Below are 27,324 nucleotides of genomic sequence, written 5' to 3'. Positions count from 1 at the left end.
TTTTTACTATGCTTCTCACCCAATATATCTTGATGATTGTTTTATATTAGTATATAAACAGCCTCCACATTTTTTACAGTTACATAGTATTTCATTGTATGGACATGTACTTTTAATTTAACCAGTCCCCTGTTGGTGGATATTTAGGTTGTTTCCAATCTTTTGCTATTTCAGTGAGCCTAGGCACAGTGGCCCAGGCCCATAATGCCAGCACTTTGAGAGGCCAACGCTGGAGAATCGCTTGAGGCCAGGAGTTCAAGACCAGCCTAGTGAGACCTTGCCTCTATTCTTTTTAATTTAAAAAATTTATCAAAATATTTTAAAATTTTAAAATGCAATAAATTTCAAATTTCTTTTTTTGTTTCTTTTTCTGCCATCATCTTGATCTTGAGAATTTCAGATTTCTATGTATTTTTTTTTAACAAGTGTATGAATAGATCTGTAGAATAAATTCTAAGAAGTGGAATTACCGAGTCCAAAAGCATGTGCATTTGTAATTCTTGAGGGGTCTTGCCAAATTGCTTTTCACAGAGGTTGAGGCAATTATACCCTCTCCAGCAACATATGAATGCTTTTTTCCCCACATCCTTGCCAACACAGGTATTTTATCAAACTTCTTGATCTTTGCCCATCTGATCAGTGAAACATAGTGTGTTGGCATTCTTTCATTTTACTTTTTGGCTTTTATTACGGAAAATTAAAACTTATTAAAAAGTTGGGATAAAAGTGTAATAGGGTCATTACATTATCACCTAAATTTAACAATTGTTGATATTTTGTTATTTTTGCTTATCTATTTTGGGGGTTGAAGTATTGTTAAAGTAAATTAAAGATCGTCATGATATTTTCCCCCAATTATTTTAGTGCGTATCTCTTAAAAACACGAACATTTTCCACCTAACTATGATGCCGTTATTGCATGTAATGAAATTAGCAGTAATTCCCTAAAAATGTAATCTAATACACACTTGATATTCAGATTTTCCAAGCTGTCTCAAGAATTCCTTTATGATTAGTTTGTTCAAATCAATTAAGGATCATTATCAGATTGTGTGTTTGCGTGTGTGTGTGTGTGTGTGCGCATGCACACACACACACACGGGCTTTTAATTTGGATTCTATTATGACTAACTTATACAATTTCTTATACATTTAAGAGATGGTTACAATTTCTGTTAACTCTTTGTTCACATTATTGGTCTTTTGCCTATGTAAAAAAATACAAAATGTATTTTGTACATGGATGTACAATACACATATCTTTGCACATATATGTACAAAGAGCACCTATATGTAAGTGCTTTTTGTATATTAAGTATATCTTTTATATATTTTACGTATGTAAAATACATATATCTTTGTACATATATGTACAAAGATATATACATAGGTAGGTGCTCTTCGTATATTAACTAAATTGGCCCTTTGTGATGTATGTTACAAATTCTTTTCCTCATTTGTTTGACTTTGCTTATGGTGTTTTATCCATTACAAAATTTTTTTTTGAGATGGGTCTCAATCTTTCACTCAGGTTGGAATGGGGTGCCACACTCATATCTCACTGCAGCCTCAAACTGAGCTATAGTGATCCTTCTGCCTCAGCCTCCTGAATAGCTAGGATTACAGGTGCATGTCACAACACACCTCTGATTTTTAAAATTTTTTGTAGAGATGCAACCTTGTTACATTGCCCAGGCTAGTCTCAAACTCCTGGCCTCAAGTGATCTTCCTACCTTGGACTCCCAAAGCTCTGGAATTACAGGTGTCAGCCACAATGCCTGGTCCAAACATTAATATAGTTGCTTTCAATTTTTTATTTTATGACTTTTGGATTTTGTGTCGTATTTTGAAAGCCCTTCTCTATACTAACATTGTAGAAAGCATTTACCGTGATTGATTTTTTGTTGTTGTTGTTTTTCGAGACAGGGTCTTACCCTGTCTCCCAAGCTAGAGCACAATGGCGTGATCTCAGCTCACTGCAACCTCCAACTCCCGAGTTAAAGCGATTCTTGTGCCTCAGTCTCCCGAGTAGCTGGGATTACAGGCGTGCGCCACCACACCCAGCTAATTTTTGTATTTTTAGTATAGATGGGGTTTCATCATATTGGCCAGGCTGGTCTCAAACTTCTGACCTAAAGTGATCCACCCACTTCAGCCTCCCAAAGTGCTGGAATTACAGGCAAGAGCCACCATGCCCAGCCTGATTTTGGTGTTTCTATAGTTTCATTTTTTACATTTCAATTTTTGACCCACATGAAATTCATCCTGGAGTATGAGGTATGAATTTAATTATCTTTTCCTGGTTGGCCATTCAGTTTTGCCTATACTCCTTATTGAGTAATTCATCGTTCCCCTCCCTATTAGAGATGTCACCTCTATCAGCCATTAAATGTCTGCTTGTACTGGGACTATTTCTGTCCCATTGGTATATCCATCTTTTCATATGCGAGTACAACACAGTTTTACTGTAAGTTTACATGTTTCTTCAATAGACAAAACATCTGGGAAGGTTAGTTGCCCTTTATTACTCTTATTTTTTAGAATATTCCTATTTTTGGTTCCTTATTTTTTCAGTGAAGTTTTTAATCATTTGTCTTTTTTCCCGCAAATTTAAATTGTATAATTTAAATATATTTAAGACACTCTTAAATATCTATTAATTTAGGGTAAATCGATACCTTGATGATATTGAGTTTTTTATTCAACGTCACTCAGCATGCCTTTCCATGTGTCCAGATTTTCTTGTGAGTGCCTTAGGAACCTTTTAAGGTTTTCTGGTTTTCTTTGTATGGATTTTGCATACTTCCTTTGAGATGTAATCTGAAACATTTTGTGTCTTTATTTACATTGTGGGCCTCACAAATTCATATTTCAGGAGATGACTCTGCCACACGTTCAGTGCCTCCTTTTGCCTCTGGGATTAAATCTAAACTTCTTAGCCTCTCATTCAAAGCTTTCCACATCCTGTTTAAAACCTGCTTTCTCCTATAATCCCAGCACTTTGGGAGGCCGAGATGGGCAGATCACGAGGTCAAGAGTTTGAGAGCATCCTGGCCAATATGGTAAAACCTCATCGCTACTAAAAATACAGAAAATTAGCTGGGTATGGTGGTGCACACCTGTAGTCCCAACTACTTGGGAGGCTGAGGCAGGAGAATCGTTTGAACCCGGGAGGCAGAGGTTGCAGTGAGCCAATATCTTGCCACTTCACTCTAGCCTGGGTGACAAAGCAAGACTGTCTCAAAAAAAATAAATAAAATAAATAGAAAAAACAAAAACCTGTTTTTCTCTAACATGTAGCTATTCTCTAGCCCCTGAATAAGCTTTGGCCTTTTTTTTTTTTGAGATGAAGTTTCACTATTTTTGCCCAGACTAGAGTGCAGTGGTGCGATCTTGGCTCACTGCAACCTCTGCCTCCCAGGTTCAAGCGATTCTCCTGCCTCAGCCCCCCGAGGAGCTGGGATTGCAGAAGCCCACCATCCTGCCCTGCTAATTTTTGTATTTTTAGTAGAGACAGGGTTTCACCATGTTAGCCAGGCTGGTCTCGAACTCTTGACCTCAGGTGATCCAACTGCCTTGGCCTCCTAAAGTGCTGGGATTACAGGTGTGAGCCACCGTGCCTGGCCTAGCTTTGGCCTTTTATGCCTGTCTGCTTGGATACATTCTGTCTCCCTGGTTCCCCTCCCCTTCTGACGATCCAGAGTGGCTTTCTTCACCAGGTCCCCCGCACTGGCCCAGAAATGACCTCTGTCTTCTTAGAACCCTCGAGCATTGACCATATGTGTCATGTATCTGATACGGAATTCAGTATTACTTTGTGATGGCTTTTGTTATGAAAGTGAACTGCCGTTTATTTCTTGTGTGCTTGCAAAAGTTAATTGTTGATGGGTTTGAGTTTTGTTTCCTCGACTAGATCTTAAGGCCTTGGGGAGAGTGAGCTGCCTGTGCCCCTGCAGCACCTAGGACAGGGCCTTGCACATAGTAATAGCAGTAGTAGTGACAATAACAATGAGAATTCACATGACAGCAAGTTTCTCTGTGCCAGCCCATTCCATGTATTTACTCACTTATTACTGGATAAATATATTTGAGGGTTTTAAAGTCATGGGTGGTTTGACCTCAAACTAAACCTTTCAAGGGTTTTAGGTCAGCCAGTCCTGATACTCAGACAATATTTCTGGCTTAGAGCTGATCAGGTAGGAAGATGAGTTTTCTGGTGAAGCCCTAACACATAACAGGGAATGAGGATGGCCACAGTCTGGGAAGGCAAGGGAAAGAAAAAGGAACAGAGAGGCTTGATGGCAGCAGAGGCTGTGAGCGGGTTCATGCTGGTGGATTCACCCCCTTTCCTGCACTGGCAGGGTTAGGGCTCTGGAAATAAGGTCTGGCTCCTGGCAGGGCTGTGCTGAGGCCTCTTTCCCATGGTGGGTCCCAGCAGGATGGCCTGGGTCCCCTGGGAACAGCAGGCCCAGTGCACAGCCACCTCTCCTCCTGTCTGCACTACCAGGGTTCCCAGCCCAGCTGGCTCCAGGCCACATGCCTCTCCTGCACTTGGAAGGCGCGGGATGAGCGTCTGGGTTGTGCGGGAGTGAATGTGCTGAGCATGCCAATGCCAGGCTGCTGGAGCCAGCCAGCTCGTGGAAATTACTCCCACCGTGGGGCCTCTTCTCTCCTTCCGATCATCATTAGCCTCTCGGAATCTTTCCCGTGACTCAACACTGCAAAGTGTTTCGGGGTTCTGGGGATTCTGGGTGATTTCACTCCAGCCTTCAAATAAAAGGCAGGTGGGGGCCATCTACTTGTACTCAAAACCTGTGGCTCCCAGGTTTGAGGGTGCAGGGGGTATCATTCATGTGATGAAAACTGGGGAGGTCTAAGGGTGCTTTATGATGCTTCTGCACCAATAAATGCACCAGCCCAGTGGCCTAGAATTAATCCATGTTCCCACCTAGAAGCACTCCCTTACCCTTTGCCAAGCACAAATAAATAGGTCTCAGCACCCATGTAATGAAATTTTTGCACTCTTAAAGATAGGAAAAGGAGGAAGGAATACTTTCACTTTGGGGGCACCTACCTCTAAAGGGTCTAACACTTTCACCCCCTTAGTCAGACGCTCCACATCTGACTTCAAGAGTTAGCTACTTAACGAACAGATCTGGTTTCTAGGGAAAGAACTGTGGGACTGTGGGTGGCTCTGTTGAATCTATATATGCCCCAGAATGAATGCAATTGCTTTCTGTCCAGTATGGCCTGAAACCCCCTGTAGTTACATCTTGTTGAAGCAGCGCTTGAAATCAGGAAAGCAGTTTAATTTGCTGCTGACAAAAGGGTAAGGGGAGTTTTCTCTCTGAAACTTTGTGCAGAGGCCCAGAATAAATGAACGCCATTTAAATTTTATGTGAGTTTAGGATTCATGCAGCCAGTAGTAGCACTTTTTCCTCTTCTTGGAAGTCTTATTTAGATGGCTGTCATCTAATTCTTCATGTGCAACTCAGCCCCTCACCATATTTATAATAGAGTCTGTCTGCCTCAAGGATAGGGACCATAGGTCTTGTCCTTGAGCTCCCCAGCTCCACCCAGGGCCTGGCACCTGAAGGTTGAATGGTAAACATTTGCTCAGTGAGTGCACAGATGAATCAAGGGTCTGAGTTCCTAACACCAAAATAGCCATGAAGCAGGAAGGCATCTGATGCGGCAAGCCTCGGAACTGCCAGGATAATACCCTTGAGGCAGAACTGGCTGAGCTCCTCTTTTTGTTGTTGTTGAATCAGATATTTAATAATTTGAAAAGCCAGCCCTTTTACAGTTGGGGCTCAGTTGAGCACATAGTTAGGGTGCTTGTGGACATCGCTCCTGGCTGGGCCCCTCCAGGTCCGTCCTGGCTGTGATCCGCCGCCCGCCACATACCCTCCCAGGGGTCCTCCACAGCTCCCCGGGCGCAGCCTCACTGCCAAGTCAGCACCTGCCCTGAATCTTCAAACCTAAGCACCCAGAGGCCGATTGCCACCAACTGTTCATCAATCCAGAGAGGGCTCACTCCTCTCTTCTCACCTTCATTTCTGTCTTATTTGTTTTTCTTTTCTGCTACTTTTCTGTTTTTCTCCTTCTCTCCTCCCCTATCCTTTTTTTTTTCTGCCATCCCAGTCTTCTGTCCTCTCTCCTGCATCTTGTCTGAGCTTCCCCAGGTAATGCTGGTGCCTAACTTGGACAACCCACCAGCTTTATTTGTACAGGGGTGCTAAGAAGCACCCCACCTGAACTGGTACAGAATGGGCTGGGGCTTGGCTTGGGCTGATGCTGATTTAGGGTGGGGGTGTCATGTCACCTTCCCAGGGATGAGAAAGATAGCATCAAGTAATGGATAGCCTCTAGCCCAAGGCTTCATTATCCTTACCCCCACACAAATCATACATTCCGCATATCCTGTTCCCTGGCTCATCATTTTCCCCCAACGTACCAGGAACTCCTTGAGGGAAGGAAATTTGTTTTACCTCTGTGTGTCCTCAGGCCTAGCACAGCACTGCCACATAATAAGAACAGAATCAATGTTTGTACAGACAGCCACAATACAGTAGGGTACTGATGGTGTGCCAGGCTCCAGGCCCTGAGAACAGAGAGGTGACCAAGACAGACTTCCCTGGGCTCAAGAAGCATCCAGAGAGAGAAGGAAATGTAAATGCAGGGACCAGGGCACTTGAGGGGAGATCCACCCCAAGCACCATTTACACAGGCTCTTAAAGGATGAATGTGTGTTAGATGAAGGAGGTGGGGCGGAGTGGAGGGGCTGAGAGAGAGCATTCTAGGCAGAGGAAATATTTGATGGGTGGATGGGTAATCCTGGCATTGAAACCTGAATTCAGTGGCACAGCAGTACAGGGTAGTCTGAGTGATGCAGGGAAACAGATGCTGAATTAGGGATGTCCTGACATGGTGCCTAGAATGTGGTGGCAGTGGGCGTGATCTCTTCATTGCCTCTGTTCTGATGGCATGTGGACTGGTATTGCTATGCCTTGATGGCAAATGCTCCCAGGAGGGGAGTGGAATGAATGTATCAACCTCCTCTGCCAAGCTTGGGGGGACCCTGGGCTTAAGGTAAAACCCCTTGGCCCCACGTCACATTGACCCTGCCAACCTCAGGCACCTCACCAAGGCTATTCTCTCCACCTAGATGAGCGGGAAGTCGTTCAGAAAAAGACCTTCACAAAATGGGTGAACTCGCACCTGGCTCGAGTGTCCTGCCGCATCACCGACCTCTACAAGGACCTGCGGGATGGGCGCATGCTCATCAAGCTGCTGGAGGTGCTCTCTGGAGAGATGCTGGTAAAGCCCCTCCCAGGGGCCCCAGGGCTGCTGCCATCAGCCCCTCTTCAGTGAAGGCATGGTTTGGGTCATCTTGAGTTCTTATGGTCTTCACAGTTTTCTCTCTGCTCCTTTGGGAGGCTCTGATAGTTACAATGGGAAGCATCCATGTGGCTGACTGGGTTCTCTGAATTCTTCCCAGAGCATCTTGCCTCCTCTGACCACTCTTGCCCCTTCATACTTCTCCCAGAAGCCATGCAGAGCTCCTGATGTTCACACTGGGCTCTGGGCTCTGTAGATGGCCTGCAATGGCCTGGCCCTCAGTCTCCAAATTAGGCTAAGATGCATCCCTCTTGGAACCAAGAGGAAAGTGTGGAATCCATTTTGCTGTGTGTTTTACCAGCCTTGCAAGTGGAAATTTATTAGAGGCCATCTCAGTTGTAACCCACCGGCAATACTATTGGCCCCAAAGGAGAAGTAGATGAATGTTTATATTTTGCTCGGCAAAGAGGAAGCTTTGTGACCTTGGGCCTGTCAGGCAGGACACTCTTTTCCTCCCTTCCCCCCATGTGTAAAATGAGGGCAATGATACCTGTACCTGATGAAGTTTATTCTGAGATCCTCAGAGTTTGAATGAAATTCTAGTGGAATTTCAATGCAGGATAAGAGGCAGAACTTCAGCCTGGAGTTGAAAAGGCAACATTTCATTCAAGCCTTTTCATTAAATCTCTGAGAAGCGCAGAATAACTTCATTGGGTACCTTATCCTGCATTGAAATTCCACTAGAGGGCCAGGCACAGTGGCTCATGTCTATAATCCCAGCACTTTGGGAAGCCGAGGCGGGCAGATTGCTGGAGCTCAGGAGTTCGAGACCAGTCTGGGCAACATGGTGAAACCCCATCTCTACTAAAATACAAAAATCAGCTGGGCATGGTGGCGTGCACCTGTAATCCCAACTACTTGGGAGGCTGAGGCAGGAGGTTTCAGTGAGCCTCACTTGAACCCGGGAGGCATAGGTTTCAGTGAGCCAAGATCGAGTCACTGCACTCCATTCTGGGCAACAGAGCAAGACTCCATCTCAAAAAAAAAAAGAAAAAAAAGTAATTCCACTAGAGAGAGTTGTCATGAGGAACCCATCAGATGATGCATTTATTATCAGGGGAGAGGAGGAGGTTGATTGGCAGGGATGAACCCATTATCAATCACCAAGCTAAAAGTCACTCTTATCACTGACTGGCAGTAAACAGTTCTTAGAATTGTGCCTTGCACATAGTAAATGATCAGTTAACCTTATGTTATGTTATCATATGTGAATGCTATCTATCAGCCACTCAGAAGGCTTTGTTCAGCCCCGGAAGAGCACCAATGCAGCCTGGTTGCCTATCTCTGGGTGCTTGTTGGAGGGAACCTGAGCTTTGCTGAAAGGAAAGCATTGAATAGTGTCAAGGGATGACCATGGGACTCGGAGTTTGGCCAAGAGGGTGGAGGGTGGGTGCTTATGGCAGGAGCTGGTCCAGGCTACAACCTCTGGGATGACTGTGCAGTCCCTCCATGTCCACGGGGGCTTTTGTCCCCCAGCCAAAGCCCACCAAGGGGAAGATGCGCATCCACTGCCTGGAGAACGTGGACAAGGCCCTCCAGTTCCTCAAGGAGCAGCGTGTGCACCTGGAGAACATGGGCTCCCATGACATTGTAGACGGTAACCACCGCCTGGTCCTGGGCCTCATCTGGACCATCATCCTCCGCTTCCAGGTGGGTTCCCGGAGAGCAGAGGAAGTCAAGGGAGCCTCTCAAGGCTGCCCAGGGCCTGGGAATCTTATAAAATTGTGAAAGAATATGGGTGTTAGTGCACATTCTGCGAGGTTGGAAATCTGTCCTATGGGACAGTGCTTATAGGAAGGAGTAACCGTCTCTGCATCAGCCTAAATCATTGAAGCTCAGGGAGCTTCTCAGTATTATGGTCTTTTCAGGGAGAAGATAGAAATTAATTGGTGGCTGGGTTGATATCTGGCTGGAAGATTAGCTTTGTAGCCTCTTCCCCCTAGACACGCAACTTCCTGGTTTTTGAAAAAATTCGATTCAGAAATTGCAAAAATTGTATAGATCTGTGTGTATATTTTCCAGTCAGAAACTTTTCTCTTCTCACCCTGAAATTCAAAGTCCAGATTATTTGTAAGGAAATCGAGAAAAGGGAAGCGGGAGAAAACAGGGCCTTGCATCTGCTGATTTGGGGATAGAAAGAATCTCACCCAAGGAGGTCAGGGCAGGAGAAAGAAGACAGCATACAACTCGCAGACTAAAGACCTCAACCAAATGGTCCTGGATGTCTGATCTCACTCCATGGGTGCAGAACATTAAATGACAATAGCAGCAGAGCTGGGGAGAATGGAAAAGCAAGAGGAGCTGCCAGTGAAAGTACAGTACTCGGCTGGGTGTGGTGGTTCACGCCTGTAATCCCAGCTCTTTGGGAGGCCGAGGAAGAGGGATCACGAGGTCAGGAGTTCAAGACCAGCCCGACCAACATAGTGAAACCCCATCTCTACTAAAAATACAAAAAAAAAAAAAAAATTAGCTGGGTGTGGTGGCAGGTGCCTGTAATCCCAGGTACTCAGGAGGCAGGAGAATCACTTGAACCTGGGAGGCAGAGGTTGCAGTAAGTCAAGATTGTGCCATTGCCCTCTAGCCAGGGTAACAGTGTGAGACTCTCTCAAAAAAAGAAAGAAAGAAAGTACAGTATTCACCAGCGTTCATGTTGTTCCACAGCCTCAAGGGGCATTGCACCTCCAGAGGAGGAATCAGGGCGTCACTGATTCTCTGCATTCTGTTAGAGTTATCCATTTACAGCTGTCTTGTCCCTGTACCGTTTTTGCGGACCGAGACAGGGAAACAGGCTACTGGGGCACAGGGCCTCAGAGTGTGGTGTTGCTGCAGGGCTGGCAGCTACAGCAGAGGGACGAGGGAGAGAGCCTCCCAGGGACAGAAGGAAGGCACAGATCTAGACACAAATCCTCTTCAAATCTCTCTTGTTCTGCCGCCCTCAGATTCAGGACATTGTTGTCCAAACTCAGGAAGGTCGTGAAACACGCTCAGCCAAGGATGCGTTGCTGTTGTGGTGTCAGATGAAGACAGCAGGGTATGCCCTGGGAACCAGCCATTAGCATATCTCCCCCAGCCCCTTGCTTCTACCAGGACTGCCATCCCCAGAGGGACACTAGACATCATCACCCAGAACTACAACTGCTTCCCTGTAATTGATGCAAAGTCTGTCCAGACCTGATTCTTTGAGGCCTGGAATATAGGATTCTTTTCCAAAGTTGCCTGCAGGCAGACTGGGGGGTCCGTGTGGTGTTCACGTGTGATGGGGAAGCCTCTATGTGTGGCTTAGCTGCTGGCCCCTTTTGCTGACCTGGCTCAAGAAGGGACAGTTCCATTTCTCTCCTGGCATATTGGCCTTCGTTTATACACTTACTTGGGACTACAAAAAACTCTAATTCTTAGCTCTTACTGTTTCTCTTGGATGCAGCTACCCTCATGTCAATGTCACCAACTTTACCTCCAGCTGGAAGGATGGCTTGGCCTTTAATGCCCTGATACACAAGCACCGGTAAGACAGCGGGGACAGCAGTGGGGACTGACTGAGACAGGCTCCCTGGGAATATTTGGACACATTGCACTTAACATGGAGTCACAAAAATGTGACCTCTACTCTTCCTTGTCCTCTCCCCTTCAGTACTCTATAGCATCCCCACTTTCCTTAAATCCCAGCGTGGCTGCCGCCCACTTCCTCATGTGCTGAGGTTCACACCTGCCCCCTCTCCTCTGCTCCTGTCTCCTGTTTCACTCCTCCTGCCTGACCGCCTCCCTGCCTCTGCACAGCATCTGCTGCATGCTAGGGCTGCCCTGCTGGCGGGGATGCTGTGGCTACTCCCTTTTCACAGTCCAGCTTCATCCCCAGGCCTGACCTGATCGACTTTGATAAGCTGAAGGACTCCAATGCCCGGCACAACCTGGAGCACGCATTCGACGTGGCCGAGCGCCAGCTGGGCATTATCCCACTCCTCGACCCCGAAGGTGAGCCACACCCACCCTTGACAGCCTTTGCTGCAGCGTCGAGGGGCACACTCGCTATGCTAGAGCTCCTCTAGTGCTGGAGGCTGGCCCTGGTGCTGGGCAAGCTGTGGGCACAGTGAGGGGCAGTGCCTGGGCCAGGCTTCGCTCTGGGCCTGCTTCTCTGCTCCATGTTGGTTCCCATGCCTGGCCTGTCTGGAGGTGGACTTTGGTTCCTTATTCTTTTCTTCTTTTGTAATTTGTGGCCCTAAATGGGTTTCATCACCCGCTTCCATTCTTGCTCTGTTGGTTGTCACTTGGTGCCTGTAGTTGAACTTCATGCTGGAGGAATGGGGGACAATCTCTCTGAGCCTGACTTTTCTGGCTTCTAGTTTGGTGCTGATAGTACACCCTTTCCCCTAACAGATGTCTTTACGGAAAACCCTGATGAGAAGTCCATCATCACCTATGTGGTGGCATTTTACCACTACTTCTCCAAGATGAAGGTGCTGGCAGTGGAGGGCAAGCGTGTTGGCAAGGTACGAGCTGTTTTGGAACCAGAGTGTCACCCTTCCCCTGTTTGCCAGATGCAGACCGAGTGGCCCCCTTTCCAACCTAAGAAAGGGTGAAGAGCACGGCTCACCCACCCCCTAACTTCCTCTAAAGCTGATCTTTGCAGCACCTATGGCTCCTGGGCTAAATTCCAAAGCAGGCTGACAGTCTGTCCTGAAAGGTACTGCAGCCAGCCGCTCCGTGCCTGGTGTCCACCTGGTCCACCTGAGGCCCACGTCTCATGGACATCCCCACAGGAATGGTCCAGGCTTTTATGTGGTTTGTTTATTGTGACTGTAGGCCTCTTAAGCACCCACAGTATACCAGAAAGTCACCCATCGGTACAGACCCTCATGCCAGATTCCTTTCCTCTGCTAGATCCTTAGCTCCTAGGGGATAGGTACCATTTCCCATTTATCTCTGTGTGCCTCCTGATTAGTAAAGACAATGCCTGACTCCTCATGAACATTTAAAAATAAACAAAACCCTGGCCCCCTAGTGGCTGGCATCCTGGCACAGCAAGCTTACCAGTCTTCTCAAGCACTGGGGAGGGGAGCTGCTCCCGATCCCTAACAGGCCAGCTCCCTGCTGATTGGCAAGAGGAGGGCTTCGCCACTTCCAGTCCACTCCTTCTGTCCTACCAACAGCCTTGGGCTCAGGGAACAAACCCAGCCTAGAGCACTCCAGGGCTTAGGAGGAGGGAGCCCCATTTCAGGGCACCTTGATTGTGGTCCTCATTGGTATCCTCAGTGGTGGCATTGCCCTTCTGATGAGAATGAGTAAGAAGGTGATTCCTTAGGTTATTGACCATGCCATCGAGACTGAGAAGATGATTGAAAAGTACAGCGGGCTAGCCTCGGACCTGCTCACCTGGATCGAGCAGACCATCACTGTTCTGAACAGCCGCAAGTTTGCCAACTCGCTGACGGGTGTCCAGCAGCAGCTGCAGGCCTTCAGCACCTATCGGACCGTGGAGAAGCCACCCAAGTAAGGGCCCTGGCACATAGGAGGGTGGTCCTTAGTGGCTGGGAAACTGACCACCAAAAAGTAGAGCCAGGCTCTGGGCCTTATGAAGTGTATCCACGCAGCACACCCTCAAGATTAGAGAGTTGTGCATGTGTCACCTGCTTCGTGCCCCTCTTCACCATTCTCCTCCCAAGCCATCAGCTTAGAGGAAACCAGCACTGATGAGAAACCTTGACTCACAGCCAAAGACAGTGGCTTCTCCCAGATCCCTGAAGAGGAGCAGGAGGGAAATCATAGGCTTCTGAGACTCTTTGAAGAACCCAGGCTGGAAGGCTCCTCTCTGGTCTGCCACTGAGCTGTGGGCTTGTTTTCTGATGATGACCTCTGAGCTCTCAGCCCCTGAGCTCTCTGCATGGGTCCTTATGGATCATCAAGTTCATCCTTCTTTTTCTCTCCCATTTGTCACGGCTCAGCAACAACGCACTTAGCCTGCTTCTCAGGATCTCTACCCCACCCTAGTGTGTGCAAGAGCCTGTGTACATATGCTTACACACATGTGCATACAACCATGCACACACATGCATACCTGCATACACACGACCATGCATACACACAACTGCGCACCCATGCACATGCATGCACATTCAACCATATACATACATGTGCAAACACATACAACTATACATGCATGTACAAACAACCATACATATACAACCATGCACTCATACACATAACTATACATGCATGTGTGTGCACACATATATGCACCCACAACCATATGTGCAAATGCACATACGCACAACCATACATGTGCACATGCACACACATACACACAGGACATTCCAGCTCATCTGCCGTTAGCGTGTCCAGCTCCTCTGAAACAGGCTTATACCTCATTGGTGGGACCTTCTCCTCTGCTCCTCCCACCCATCTCTCGCACTCTCCATTCATGACTCTCCAACGGGGAACGGTGAAATGCTGAGTCTAGGATGTACTATAAACAAGTATCTGGTTTCTGGTCTGACACTATTCCACTTCTGAAGCCCTAAATCCAGTCCAGTTAGCATCCCCTATGAGTCTACCAGTCACTGCACACAGGGGTATTATCTCTTGGCTGTGTAGACAATGCTTCGTAGCCACAGTTCTCTTAAGTGCCCGTGAACACTGAGATCCATTAGGCTGGGCTCAGGGTGGGGACCTTGTATATAGCTGATCCTTGACTCCCAGATCAAGAATGCAGAAATGGGTGGACACTTGGGTACACGCAGAAATGCGGAAGTACCTGATACCTGGAGCCTGTACCCCACATGCTAGACACCTATACTGCTGTCAATTCTTGTCTCCTACACCTGCAATCCTCTCAGAGCCCAGCCTTTCCTGCCTTCTGGGAAGCATCTGGCCTGTAGGACTTGTCAGGAGATCTGGCTTATTAGGAGCAGGGTGAAAGCTGTTTTAAATGCAGTGTGCTCTCCCATGGAAAATGCTGCTTCTGGGGTTTTATTGATTCACTCCATAAGAAACTGACCAGAGAGGTAGTCAGAAGCCCTCATCACTTGCAGAACGGAGAAGGGTGTTTTTTTGTATTGATCAGTAAAACTTGATATTTACAGGAATTACCAGAATACCCCAGCTTCCCATATGGAAGCAAATGATCAATGCTGTGGTGGCCATTGTGTTTTCTCTGGTTTATGTTGTAAAGACCCAAATCCCTATTAGATCTCAGTTGGTGAGAAGGATAGATGTTTTAACAGGTAAGCAGACATGTAGATTCTCTTTAGTTTTTCTGTTTTTAGGGGAAATATGCTTTGCTATCTGAGCTTCAAGATGCCACAGTTCCATGCTGACTTCAGCCAAAAAATTTTGGCCATGAGATCATAACACCAATCTTCCTACCTCTGTTTTCTTGACAGGTTTCAGGAGAAGGGGAATCTGGAAGTTCTGCTTTTTACCATCCAGTCCCGGATGAGAGCCAACAATCAGAAAGTGTACACACCCCATGATGGGAAACTAGTGTCTGACATCAACAGGGTACAGTAGCATTTTCCATTATGCATTGACAGTGGATTGACTGAATTCCTGATAAGGACATAGTGAAGGGTCATTGGTCCAGATTAAACCAAGCCACTTTCTTTGGTGTTATTAATCCACATGTTGACTAGTTGGGAGAGTTATCTGAATCCGATTCTGGGAAGTCGGACTCTACTCCCCCACCCTCCTTCAATCCCCCTGTTCAGATGTCTTGAGTCTCTGAGTCTTTTTTTTTTTTTTTTTGAGAAAGGGTCTCACTCTGTCACCCATGTGGCAGTACAGTAGCACAATCACAGCTCACTTCAGCCTCGTCCTCCTAGGCTCAAGTGATCCTCCTACCTCAGCCTCAGTAGCTGGGACTACAGGTGTGCACCACCACACCTGGCTAATTTTTATATATTTTTTTCTTTTGTTTTTGAGACGGAGCCTCACTCTGTTGCCCAGGCTAGAGTGCAGTGGCGTGACCTCGGCTCACCTCAACCTCTTTCTCCCGAGTTCAGACCATCTCCTGCCTCAGCCTCCTGAGTAGCTGAAATTACAGGCATGCAACCACCATGCCTGGCTAATTTTTCTTGTATTTTTAGTAGAAATGGAGTTTTACCATGTTGGCCAGGCTGGTCTTGAACTCTTGACCTTGTGACCTGCCTACCTCAGCTTCCCAAAGTGCGGGGATTAAAGGTGTGAGCCACCATACCAGCAATTTTTACATTTTTTATAGAGACAGAGCCTGGCGATGTTTCCTAGGCTGATTTTGAACTGGGCTCAAACAGTTCTCCCACCTTGGCCTCCCTAAGTGCTGAGATTACACATGTGAGCCTCTACACACCTACCCTCTGAGTTCATTTTTTTTTCTTGAGCCAGTTTTGAAGACTATCCTTTGTAGAACCTTGAGTTTGTTTTTGAAGATGGCATATTAACTACTTATAACCAAAGGGAAATGCCTATGACATTTCAGAGGCTTGAAGGCGTAACACCACCTGGCAGTTCATATTGAAAGGAGGTAACCATTAGTCATTAAGAACTTACTGAGCATCAGCGAGGTGAAAAACATTATTTTAGGCCAAGTGTCTGAGGCAGATTTAGGACAGGAGGGAAATGAGATGCATGAGCAGTGCTCTCTGAATCTTTGATGGGTCCAGAGATGAAAGTCAAAAGGCTTTTATAGATCTTTAATCTGTCACTCCATCACCCAAGGGCATCAGGCTCTACCTCAATTCCAGAAATCACTTGCTGTTGAGTGAAAGGGGTGGAGCCCCCAAACTGAGGTGTTTCTCATGTGCCCCAAGAATTCTCATTCCACCCTTTGTGCAGGCCTGGGAAAGCCTGGAGGAAGCAGAGTATCGGCGGGAGCTGGCCCTGAGAAATGAGCTCATTCGGCAGGAGAAGCTAGAGCAACTGGCCCGGCGCTTTGACCGGAAGGCCGCAATGAGAGAGACGTGGCTCAATGAAAACCAGCGTCTCGTGGCCCAGGTAATGAGGGACACACTTGGGGTGACAGGAGAGGGACCCTTCTTCAGAGCCCCCAGCTCCTGGCTAGGCTGGAGTCCCAGCTGGCTTCTCACAGCCTCTCCTCGTGCCTTGCAGCCCAGCTTCCCATGATCCGGTAGATCAAGATTTGCATCTGGGGAGGAGCTCTCCAGGATTTATGAAATCTCATTTTTAGGAAAGAGCCTTGGAGTCTAGAACTGGCCCCTGAAGTTGTCTTCTGCGGGCTTGTAGCATCAACTACAGCTGGGGTTTCAGTTGATGTTAAATTGTGGTTCTCTAGGGGTGTGGTGAAATCACAGACTGCCCCTTGTCTATGTCAGGCGTGCCTTTTGGACTCTGGCCCCTGGTGCTATGACATAATTCTAGCTAAGAATTGACCCCAGGGCTGATTCTTCATCAGAGCATCTGTTCCCTCCCACTTAAAGCTTGGAATCAAATTAGATTCTGTCCAGAAAGGGGGCAGCGAGTATTCTGAGAGCACTGGAGAGTGTATGAGCACCCCAGATAGCATGTGGATAAACCATCTGTTTGCTGGCACGTGGTGTCCGAGTGAGAAGCAACCCCTTCTTGCCTAGAATCCAACAGGTCCACTCAAAGCAGGGTGGAGAGTGCCAGCACACTACCAAGGGGCTCCATTGGCAACACACAGGCATCTCCTACGCGGGTGGCACAGGAGTAAAATCATGAACTTCTCTTGGAGCCTCTTGTGAAACACTGATTTTTGGAACTTGGGTCTGATAAGACAGGTTGCAAAAGGAAGGCAGAACCAGCTCCTTCTTGGGAATGCACTTTCCCATCTAGTGCTGGTTCTGAAGGGACCTGGCCTTTCCCTGCATTTGGGGATGAGCCCCAGGGTGTCTGACTGAGCTGCCTGTTTTTCTCCCTGTGGGGCAGGATAACTTCGGCTATGACCTGGCTGCCGTGGAGGCTGCCAAGAAGAAGCATGAGGCCATCGAGACTGACACGGCTGCCTACGAGGAGCGGGTGAGGGCCCTGGAGGACCTGGCGCAGGAGCTGGAGAAGGAGAACTACCATGACCAGAAGCGCATCACGGCCCGCAAGGACAACATCCTTCGCCTGTGGAGTTACCTGCAGGAGCTGCTGAGGTCCCGGCGCCAGAGGCTCGAGACCACCCTGGTGCTACAGAAACTTTTCCAGGACATGCTGCACAGCATCAACTGGATGGACGAGATCAAGGTGGACCCTGGGGGCTGCCCTCCCCCCTGCCCTGCAGCACTTGCCTGGGGTCTCAGTGGCCCTGCAGTTAGCATAGGCTTTCTTAGACACCTCCCAGCCAGTCACATCTCTGAGTCAAAAAGAAGAAACTGAGGCAACAGAGTGTCTAGCTGCACCTGCCTCTCTGCCTCTTGGCCCACTCTGCTCCAGCATGTGATACCAACTCAGGTCCATGGTGTCCTGGTGACCGAGAAATCTGGGGTTTGTGGCAGTACCGGTGCCAGCCTGCAGGACCTTGAGGAGACGGACATTAATCAGGAACCTGGAGAATCAGGCTCTCAGTAATTACAACTGGACTCTGGTTAGAATCCAGACCTCCCAGCCTAGGGGCCACCTCTCCTCTGTCTGCCGCAGTGGGTTTCAGCTGAGGACACACATCAGACTGCCCCTGGAGCTTTGTAAAAATACACTTGCCCAGGCCCCAACCCTGAGACTGATGCAGTAGATGAGTGTGAGGCTTGAGTGTCTGTAAGATGTTCCATGGGTGATGCTGATGGGCACCCCTAGTAGGCACTCCCTCTCTGTGGCTTCTTCCATCCCCAGCAGCAGCCCTTCTCTGGCTGCATTCAGCTCACCCAGGCACACACTCTTTGCAGGGGTCTTTTCTCCTCGTGTGTAAGTCTCTTCACTTCTCATTTCCTGTATGCTGTTCTCTTTCCCAGGCTCACCTCTTGTCTGCCGAGTTTGGGAAGCACCTGTTGGAGGTTGAAGACCTGCTACAGAAGCACAAGTTGATGGAAGCTGACATCGCCATCCAAGGGGAGAAAGTGAAGGCCATCACCTCAGCCACCCTGAAGTTCACTGAGGGGAACGGTGAGGCCAAGGCTGTCTCCCCAGTTGAGGTTTCTGATGCCAGAGCCTCATCCTCTGGCCTAGCACCCCAAGTTGAATAAATCTCCTGGAACCACCTGTAAAGTTCTGCTTCTTTCATCAAGTAATGGGCCAAGAAAGAAGCTCGAGGGACAGCCAGACTCCCTAGAGAGCAGGCAACTGCTTCCATAACCTGGAACCACCAACCAGGCAGCCTCTGTCCTTCGTTCTCCTTGCTAGTTCAAGTTCTGGCTGAGACAATCTAGGTTTCCAGATTCTTGTTTTAACTAAGAGACATCACTGCCTCTTTCAAGAATCACCTTGAAATTTTTTTTAAAAAAATTATTTTAAAAATCATAATTTTATGTTTTACATTTCTATTAAAAACTAACCCCACTTTTTATTTTATCTTCCTTAACCCTGAAGTTCAGTAGGAAATAATTATAAAGAATCTGCCCTCTGAGCAACTGGAATCCCCCTGCCGTAAACCCCAAAGCCCCAGGGAGATGGCAGCTTCAAGGTTGTGTGGTTCTAACCTGGCAGCTTATCTGAAGCGTGCCCATAAAGGAAGCCTGTCCCTCACTTTTTCCTCCTTTCCCCCATTCCTTCCAGGATACCAGCCTTGTGACCCCCAGGTCATCCACGACCGCATCAGCCACCTGGAGCAGTGCTTCGGGGAGCTGAGCAACATGGCAGCTGGGCGGAAGGCCCAGCTGGAACAGTCCAAGCGACTCTGGAAGTTCTTCTGGGAGATGGATGAGGCTGAGAGTTGGATCAAGGAGAAGGAGCAGATCTATTCCTCCCTCGACTATGGCAAAGACCTGACCAGCGTGCTCATCTTGCAGCGCAAGCACAAGGCCTTTGAGGATGAGCTCCGCGGGCTGGATGCCCACCTGGACCACATCTTCCAGGAGGCTCGTGGCATGGTTGCGCGCAAGCAGTTTGGGCACCCACAGATAGAGGCCCGCATCAAGGAGGTGTCGGCCCAGTGGGACCAGCTGAAGGAGCTGGCTGCCTTCCGCAAGAAGAACCTCCAGGATGCTGAGAACTTTTTCCAGTTCCAGGGCGATGCGGATGACCTGAAAGCTTGGCTGCAAGACGCCCACCGGCTGCTGTCTGGTGAAGATGTGGGGCAGGACGAAGGGGCCACGCGGGCCCTGGGGAAAAAGCACAAGGATTTCCTGGAGGAGCTGGAGGAGAGCCGTGGGGTGATGGAGCACCTGGAGAAGCAGGCCCAGGGCTTCCCTGAAGAGTTTCGAGATTCCCCAGATGTGACAAATCGGCTGCAGGTTCTGCGGGAGCTCTACCAGCAGGTGGTGGCCCAGGCGGACCTGCGCCGACAGAGGCTGCAGGAAGCCCTGGACCTGTACACAGTGTTTGGGGAGACGGATGCCTGTGAGCTGTGGATGGGCGAGAAGGAGAAGTGGCTGGCCCAGATGGAAATGCCAGACACCCTGGAGGACCTGGAGGTCGTGCAGCACAGGTCAGAGTGAACTCATCTTTTCCTCACCTCCCTGTACCCAGGCCTGGGCACCGTCTCCCACCTTATTTGATAATAGTCTAGTCTCTGGCCTGGGCACCATCTCCCACCTAGTTTAGTAATAGTCTCTGGCCTGGGCACTGTCTCCCACCTAGTTTGGTGATAGTCTCTGGATCAGCAAAGGTCTTTTCAAGAGACCCTGGGATACCCTTTGTTGCAAAGTCCTGGCATTGGGAGCTAGGAGTTCTATTCTGGCTCTGTGGCCTGGGGTGCTTCACCCACTGGGGCCTTCTGTTCCTCAAAGGGAATTTATCTAGTCCAGTTATTCAGTTACTTTTCAGCTATAGCAGTCTTTGCTCAAATCAATTGTGTATGGAACCCTCATGTCACACAGAGGAAAAATGGAGCTGCTCTGGTGAAGAAGGTTGAGAGGCCAGGACCCTGCCAGCTATAGCTTTCTGTGGCAGTCCCTAAGCCAGAGGACTCAGAGGGGCCACAGAGATAGTTTGCAAACCCCCAATCTGCAAGGCCACCCTCATCCCTGGTGTTCTGATTCCGTCAGCACCTGAGATGGTGAAGTATGCCCTAGTCTACAGCATCTCAGCAGCCGAAGCACAGAATTCAGGGAGTCGAGGAGAGACCACTCTCTGGAGCAGTGCCAGGGTGGTGCTGCACTGATGCTGGAGAGTCCTGGGCTCTTACCCTAGAAGTACCGGCCATCAGAACCACAAATTCCCCCTGAACACCACCCCAGCAGCTTTTCCTTATCTTACCCAGGAATGGTGCACCTGGCTGCAAAGGGTATCTTTTGGGTTAAGATGTCAGAGCACTGGACTCAAGAGTCCAAAGGCAACAGCCAGAAGAGTGGAGGCCTGGAAGGTGGCCCCTGTGACAATGGACACCCCCCACACACATACACAGTAACCTCTCTTCAGCCCTCCCTCCTCTTCATATGTCTCTGTTGAGCCAGAAGCCTGTGTAGTAAGTAACTGGCTCTCTCTGGGCCTGTTCCAGGCCATGCTAACCCATGAAATCAGACCCATGAACCAGGAAAGAGGGCCAGCATATCTATCTACTTCCTCCCGCCTCACCTGGGCAAATGGTTTAGACAGCGGAAGGGGAAAGCAAGAGCTACATGCTCTGGAGACTGGGTGCCACTGGCAAGGAAGTGTCTGCTGCTGCCTCACCTATCCTCATTTTCCTCTGCCCGTATCAGATTCGACATCCTGGACCAGGAGATGAAAACTTTGATGACTCAGATTGATGGTGTGAACCTCGCTGCCAACAGCCTGGTAGAGAGTGGCCACCCACGCAGTGGGGAAGTTAAGCGGTACCAGGACCATCTGAACACCAGGTAGGTGTGAGTAGGGCATGGGGTGGGGGACATTGTCTGTTGACACCTGACACACTGTTAGGAGCCAGGCCCAAAATTTAGGCCACTTACTATGCACTAACACTTTTGTACCCTCAACATTCCTGGCATTGTTTTTGTTTTTGTTTGTTTTTTTGAGACTTTAGAATCTCCCTCTGTTGCCCAGGCTGGAGTGCAGTAGTGCAATCTCAGCTCACTGCAACTTCCACCTCTAGGGTTCAAGCTATTCTCATGCCTCAGCCTCCCAAGTAGCTAGGATTACAGGTGTGCACTACCGTGCCAGGCTAATTTTTGTATTTTTAGTAAAGAGAGTTTCACCATGTTGGCCAGGCTGGTCTCATTCCTGGCCTCAAGCAATCTGCCCACCTTGGCCTCCCAAAGTGCTGGGATTACAGGCATGAGCCACTGCATCTGGCTAACATTCCTGTCTTTCTCAGCCTTCCTAGTAGTACTGGAGCTGTAGCAGCAAGGGGCAATGATCGAGGTGGTGAGCAGCCCACCTCGATCAGGGAGGGAGAGAGATGTGTCCTCCAAGGCTCAAGTGCTGTACCTGGGGAGGGTGTGTGTGTGTGTGTGTGTGTGTGTGTGTGTGTGACAGAGGGCACATCCCTAGTGTGCCCAAACTTAATCAGGCCATATACTTCTCATGCTGTATTTCCCCCGACATTCTTGGGCAGAGAAAATTGCTTTCTGAGAGCTCTTAAGTACTGTCCATAAAATAATGCTCTTGCCTGTGCTAAATACAGTATCAATAACGAGGCTGGCTTGAATGAAGAGGAGAATTAACAGGGAGCCTTGAGCCAGCTTTGTGGCCAGAACAAAAAACAGGCCCTGAGGAGCCTTTAGAGATGGGTGCTTTCAGTGTGGGGTGTAATTGTTCACGAGTTCCTGGAGGATCTTTGAGGACACAGCAAACGCCTGCATTCCCTGTTTTTACCCTGGGCCCTGCACAGGCAATGCCACGTGTTCACCACCTCCCCATTACCCCGGCCCTTCCCCACACTTGCGTCTGAGCCTTGCCCTGCCTGAGGCAATCTGGAAGGTGGACTTAGGGAAGACTCTGTTGTAAAGAAAGGGGTCAGCACAGTGGAGACTCCACTGGGAGGGAGGGGGTAAGGGGAGGCAGTGGTGACCAGAATTCTTTAGAGCCACTAGAATGGGTTGATTGACTTAGCAGCCCAAGCTGGAGAGTGCAGTTCAGGAGATTCCTTTGTCAATCTGATGTTTTACAAAGAAGAGAATCCCTCTTCCTTCTTCTTTCACTGTAGACTATGAATTTGTGTGTCTTGATGGGTAGGAGGTGGTAGAGATTATGGCAATTGCTGCATAATTGAGGAAACTAGAGCAGGTCTAAACCAGAGAAACTTCCTGAGAGGAAGAACTCATCACCTCAACAATGAACTATAGTCTGAGAATGTTGATCTTTACAGACCCCTAAAACATACCCCATCCCCAGTGAAAAATATCAAGGTAATCCTCCCATCCTTAAGTGAGAAAAACCCTGAGGCACGAGATTAAATTAAATTTGGGAGTTGAAAGGGACCTGAGAAGTCACCGTCTAGCCAGCGATGCGGAGCTCACTCCCTCACCCTGCAGCCTCTCATTTGGGGGCAACTTTTTTTGGTTAAAAAGTTAGCTCTTCCATTGAGTGGAGGTCTGCCTACTTGAAATGTGTACATATTAATTCTGGCCCTGCCCTTGAGAGATATCAGACTTACCCTGATTCCTCTTCTGCATATAGCTCTTCAATTATTTTTCAGAACAGTGGTCATTCTACTCCTCCACCCCCAGTGTCACCTCGTGCCTCTGTGGTTCTCTCTCCCAGGATGCCTTTTCCCTCCCTCTACATATTCCAAATCCTGTCTCTGCCATGGGCCAGTCCAGGTCACTTGCTTTCCAGTTTTCTGGATGAAAAGCCATCTTTTCCTCCTTTGTACTTGTTTTTGAGCCTTACCTCTTACCTTATCTTCTAATTATTTTTGTCCCCAAGACTTTCCTTCTAGACTATGTAAGCAAATGAAGACCTATATCTATACATGTTGCCCAAGGGCTTTGCACACCAAACACATTTTTGAGGCTCCCCCTCTTTGGAATGACACTTTCCTAGCTCTGCCCTTGGATTACCCTTTATTCAGGTCTCAGCTTGCATGTCAGCTTATTGGTGTGGCCCCCAGTCACCACTCCATTGAAAGCAGCACATCCTCCCTCTCACCGACCCTCTTGGCTTCTATATTGTTACCTTCCTTTATTTTTTCTTTGCACTTATCACCACTTGATGGATTATAGACTAGTTTATGTCTGTAACCACTTGAATGAAAGCAAGGACTTTGCATTGTTCTTTAGTAATTAATTTATTTATGTTTCATAGAGACAGAATCTCACTCTGTTGCCCAGGCTGGAGTGCAGTGGCACAATTCTGGCTCACTGTAGTCTCAGCCTCCCAGCTCCACTGATTCTCCCACCTCAGCCTCCTGAGTAGCTAATGCTACAGATGCACACTACCATACCCAGCTAATTTTTTTGGTTTTTGTAGAGATGAGGTCTCACTATGTTGCCCAGGCTGAACTCCTGGGTTTAAGTGATCCTCCGGCCTCAGCCTCCAAGAGTGCTATGATTTATAGGCGTGAGCCACCACGCTCAGCCTGCATTGTTCTTTGCTGTATCCCTAGTGCCTAGGTCAGTGTCTGCCACAAGGCATGTGAGAATTGTTTGATAAATGCTTAGTAAACTGGGACAAAACTAAATTTTTTCTGCCAAGCTTATGTGTGAGTCATTCAAACACTTGATGAATGTGTGATCATCTTTTACCATATGCATTCCAGTTGAAGAAAAACCTGGCCCAGGACCAAACCTGGACTCTTGATGTTGCCTGACTGGTGCTAACTACAGTGGCTCTATCAGCCTCCTCCATCTCAAAGACAGTGCAGTGGAGGGGCAAGTGTAGGCTTCGGAAGCAGACTAGAACCAAGCCCCAGTGCATCTTCGTGTGGCCTCCACCCAATGGTTGCCGTGAGGCCACTCCAGGAAAGGCCTAGAAAATCACTGAGGCCTCTTGCCTGGGGACACAGCCAGACCCTCTCCCAGGAACACCTCCCTGCTGATTCCAGGGGTTCCAAACAAACTTGGAGAACACTCCTTGATTTCCCAGCCTCAGAGCACCATCTGCGTGCTGGACAGGCAAAGAATTTGCAAGAAGACCCTTTCCCAGAGCAAAGGGTCTTCATGGTGTAAGATGGGAGCCAAGAAATCTTCAGGTTCTCTCTCTCCTCTCTCGTATCCCTGTTCTCTTCCAGCCTGTCTCTTATATCTCTCTGCAGACCTTTCAAATCAGACTGGCTACTATTGTCACGCCTTGGGAATGCCAACAGCACACTCTGCCCAGTCCATCTGCCTAGTCCCTTAGCCTCCATTCTCTGGGAGCAGGGGACAAAGATGAATGAGAGACTTGGTCCCATCCTTTAACTGGTCACTCCAGTGGAGGCCCTGGGGGTATGTTCACTGACTGGGGCTTTGTGTCCAGTGATGGGTTGTGTGGAGGTCACATGAGCGACTGTCACTCTGTTGCTCATTCCAGCTCCCTTAGTCCTCCCCTCTGCCTGGTAGGTGCTGTGTACATGAAACTTTATGCTATGTTATTAGCTTGTCTAAATTTTTCTCTAAATCATATACCCCCTAGGCAAGGTCTGGATATGTCTCTATTCTCCTAAAGGCCAGCAAATGCCTTATACCCTTGTGAGTATTCGAGAAAGATAGGTTCAATTAGAGAATGAGCAGTCAGCTTGCATATTACAGTGATGCCGAATGAGTGAACCCAGTCCCGAGGGCAGTATCCCTGGTGGTCTGGCCCAGCTGATGGGCAGCTCTTTGAGAAAGGCTTATTGTATTCTATAGAATGACCCCCAGGCCTCCAGGCATCCGCCAGACCTTAGCACATTTCTGTGTTTCATAGCCACACTTCACTTGGAGGTTAAGATGATATCACTCATTTAAATTATCATCACAGCTTATTCCTCCTCATTCTCTTCTTCCCTCTCCTCTTATCCCTCTTCTTTTTCACCAGGAGTCTTTTCTGTTAGATCCAAGGTGATCTTTTTTAGGGCCTAGGATACTTTGAATGTGGCCTTGGGCATTTACATGGTTCCTCTAGGGCAGCTGGGGACCCTATGTCCTGAAGCGTTCTTGAAGTTAATGTGAGCCTTCTAATTATTTTGATATTTCATAAACTCTGGGGAAATTGCATATATTTGCCTGAAATCCAACTACACGCATAGCCTTTGCTTTCATGTTTATTTACTTATGGTGGAATCATATCGCTAATTGCCCTCTGCGGATTGAAAGATCTGATTGACAGTTACATATGTCCTGAGTAAAATTGGATAAGTGAATTTTGCTCACCCACACTTTGTTAGGTGGATAATTTTTTTCTTTTTATCATACAGAGTCGGTGGGGGGAGACTTGTGGGAAATATGAGGAGGGGTCAGGATCTCCTATGGGAAGTTAAGGGAGAAGGTGTCTATCTCCTCCGGGCTGTGTCCCCATCCGGCAGGTGGCAGGCATTCCAGACCCTGGTGTTGAAGCGGCGGGAGGCTGTGGACTCGGCCCTCCGAGTCCACAACTACTGCGTGGATTGTGAGGAGACCAGCAAGTGGATCACAGACAAGACAAAGGTAGTGGAGTCCACAAAAGACCTGGGGCGGGACCTGGCAGGTGTCATCGCCATCCAGCGGAAGTTGTCAGGGCTTGAGCGCGATGTGGCCGCCATCCAGGCCCGTGTGGATGCCTTGGAGCGTGAGTCCCAGCAGCTGATGGACTCGCACCCTGAGCAGAAGGAAGACATTGGCCAGCGGCAAAAACACTTGGAGGAGCTGTGGCAAGGCCTACAGCAAGCCCTGCAGGGCCAGGAGGCCTCGCTGGGGGAAGCCAGCCAGCTACAGGCCTTCCTGCAGGATCTGGATGACTTCGGGGCCTGGCTCTCCATTGCCCAGAAGGCTGTGGCCTCCGAGGACATGCCAGAATCCCTCCCAGAGGCTGAGCAGCTCCTGCAGCAGCATGCAGCTATCAAGGATGAGATTGACGGGCACCAAGAGAGCTACCAGCATGTTAAAGAGTCTGGGGAGAAAGTGATCCGAGGCCAAACGGACCCAGAGTATCTGCTTTTGGGCCAGCGGCTGGAGGGCCTGGATACGGGCTGGGATGCCCTGGACAGGATGTGGGAGAGCCGCAGCCACACCCTCGCTCAGTGCCTCGGCTTCCAGGAGTTCCAGAAAGATGCCAAGCAGGCTGAAGCCATCCTCAGCAACCAGGTAAAGAGGCATTCAGGGCTGGGACAGGCGGGTCTCTCAGGGCAATAGCACTCATGGTGAGTCCACAAATGTGCTATAAGGCTCAAGGCCCACATTACTCTTGTGTTGGACTCTGTGTTCACTCATGGGGGACATCTTTGTTTCCCATTAGGTGCATTTTCCAGCCTGGCGTCCCAAACTATGCCTTATTCTTCGGTCTTCAGAGGCTAGAGACATGCATTTTGCCCTGGGTGGTTAGCCTTCCCTGTGGCTTTAGGCACACTGTTTATTGGGTGCCCTGGGGTAGGGGTAGGGTCAAAGCCTGGGGAGTAGCACCTCTTCCTTGCGCTCCTCTAGGGGGCTCGTTCATACTGTGGCCTGTGTGGCTGCACGTGGTGCTCCCGCTTGGCAGGTGTGCTCATCACCTCCCCCGTGTGCCTTCATGCCTTGTCTGGAAACTTGCTCCAACAGGAATACACTCTGGCTCATTTGGAGCCCCCAGACTCCCTGGAAGCTGCAGAGGCTGGGATACGGAAGTTTGAGGATTTCTTGGTGTCTATGGAGAACAACCGGGATAAGGTCTTGAGTCCTGTGGACTCTGGAAACAAGCTGGTAGCTGAGGGAAACCTGTACTCAGACAAGATCAAGGAGAAGGTGCAGCTGATTGAGGACAGGTACTCCCGGGCCCCAGGGCCACAAGGCCTCCAGAGCCACACAGGGGTAGTGGTGCCACACAAGGACCCCACACTCAGCACTATTGTGA

The 27,324-nt window shown here is 48.7% G+C and overlaps 1 protein-coding gene across 3 annotated transcripts in view; it reads left to right on the top strand.

Annotated features, from left to right (window-relative positions):
• Window positions 1-27,324, top strand: part of SPTB (spectrin beta, erythrocytic) — a 138,563-nt gene that overhangs the window by 71,342 nt on the left and 39,897 nt on the right. For all 3 annotated transcript variants that reach the window (XM_017533992.2, XM_037740454.1, XM_017533990.2), the window contains 15 exons: window positions 7,169-7,320; window positions 8,878-9,051; window positions 10,341-10,432; window positions 10,823-10,903; window positions 11,255-11,370; window positions 11,773-11,885; window positions 12,698-12,885; window positions 14,775-14,892; window positions 16,204-16,362; window positions 17,275-17,577; window positions 18,279-18,429; window positions 19,039-19,909; window positions 21,123-21,260; window positions 25,826-26,582; window positions 27,033-27,235. In XM_017533992.2, coding sequence (XP_017389481.1) covers window positions 7,169-7,320; window positions 8,878-9,051; window positions 10,341-10,432; window positions 10,823-10,903; window positions 11,255-11,370; window positions 11,773-11,885; window positions 12,698-12,885; window positions 14,775-14,892; window positions 16,204-16,362; window positions 17,275-17,577; window positions 18,279-18,429; window positions 19,039-19,909; window positions 21,123-21,260; window positions 25,826-26,582; window positions 27,033-27,235 — 3,616 coding nt within the window. The remainder of the gene's footprint in view (window positions 1-7,168; window positions 7,321-8,877; window positions 9,052-10,340; window positions 10,433-10,822; window positions 10,904-11,254; window positions 11,371-11,772; window positions 11,886-12,697; window positions 12,886-14,774; window positions 14,893-16,203; window positions 16,363-17,274; window positions 17,578-18,278; window positions 18,430-19,038; window positions 19,910-21,122; window positions 21,261-25,825; window positions 26,583-27,032; window positions 27,236-27,324) is intronic.

This window comes from Cebus imitator, unplaced genomic scaffold (assembly GCF_001604975.1).
Source record: "Cebus imitator isolate Cc_AM_T3 unplaced genomic scaffold, Cebus_imitator-1.0 Scaffold83, whole genome shotgun sequence".
Taxonomy (NCBI): Eukaryota; Metazoa; Chordata; class Mammalia; order Primates; family Cebidae; genus Cebus; species Cebus imitator.
Note: the sequence above shows the minus strand (reverse complement) of the source record. Positions and strands in the feature narration are given on the sequence as shown.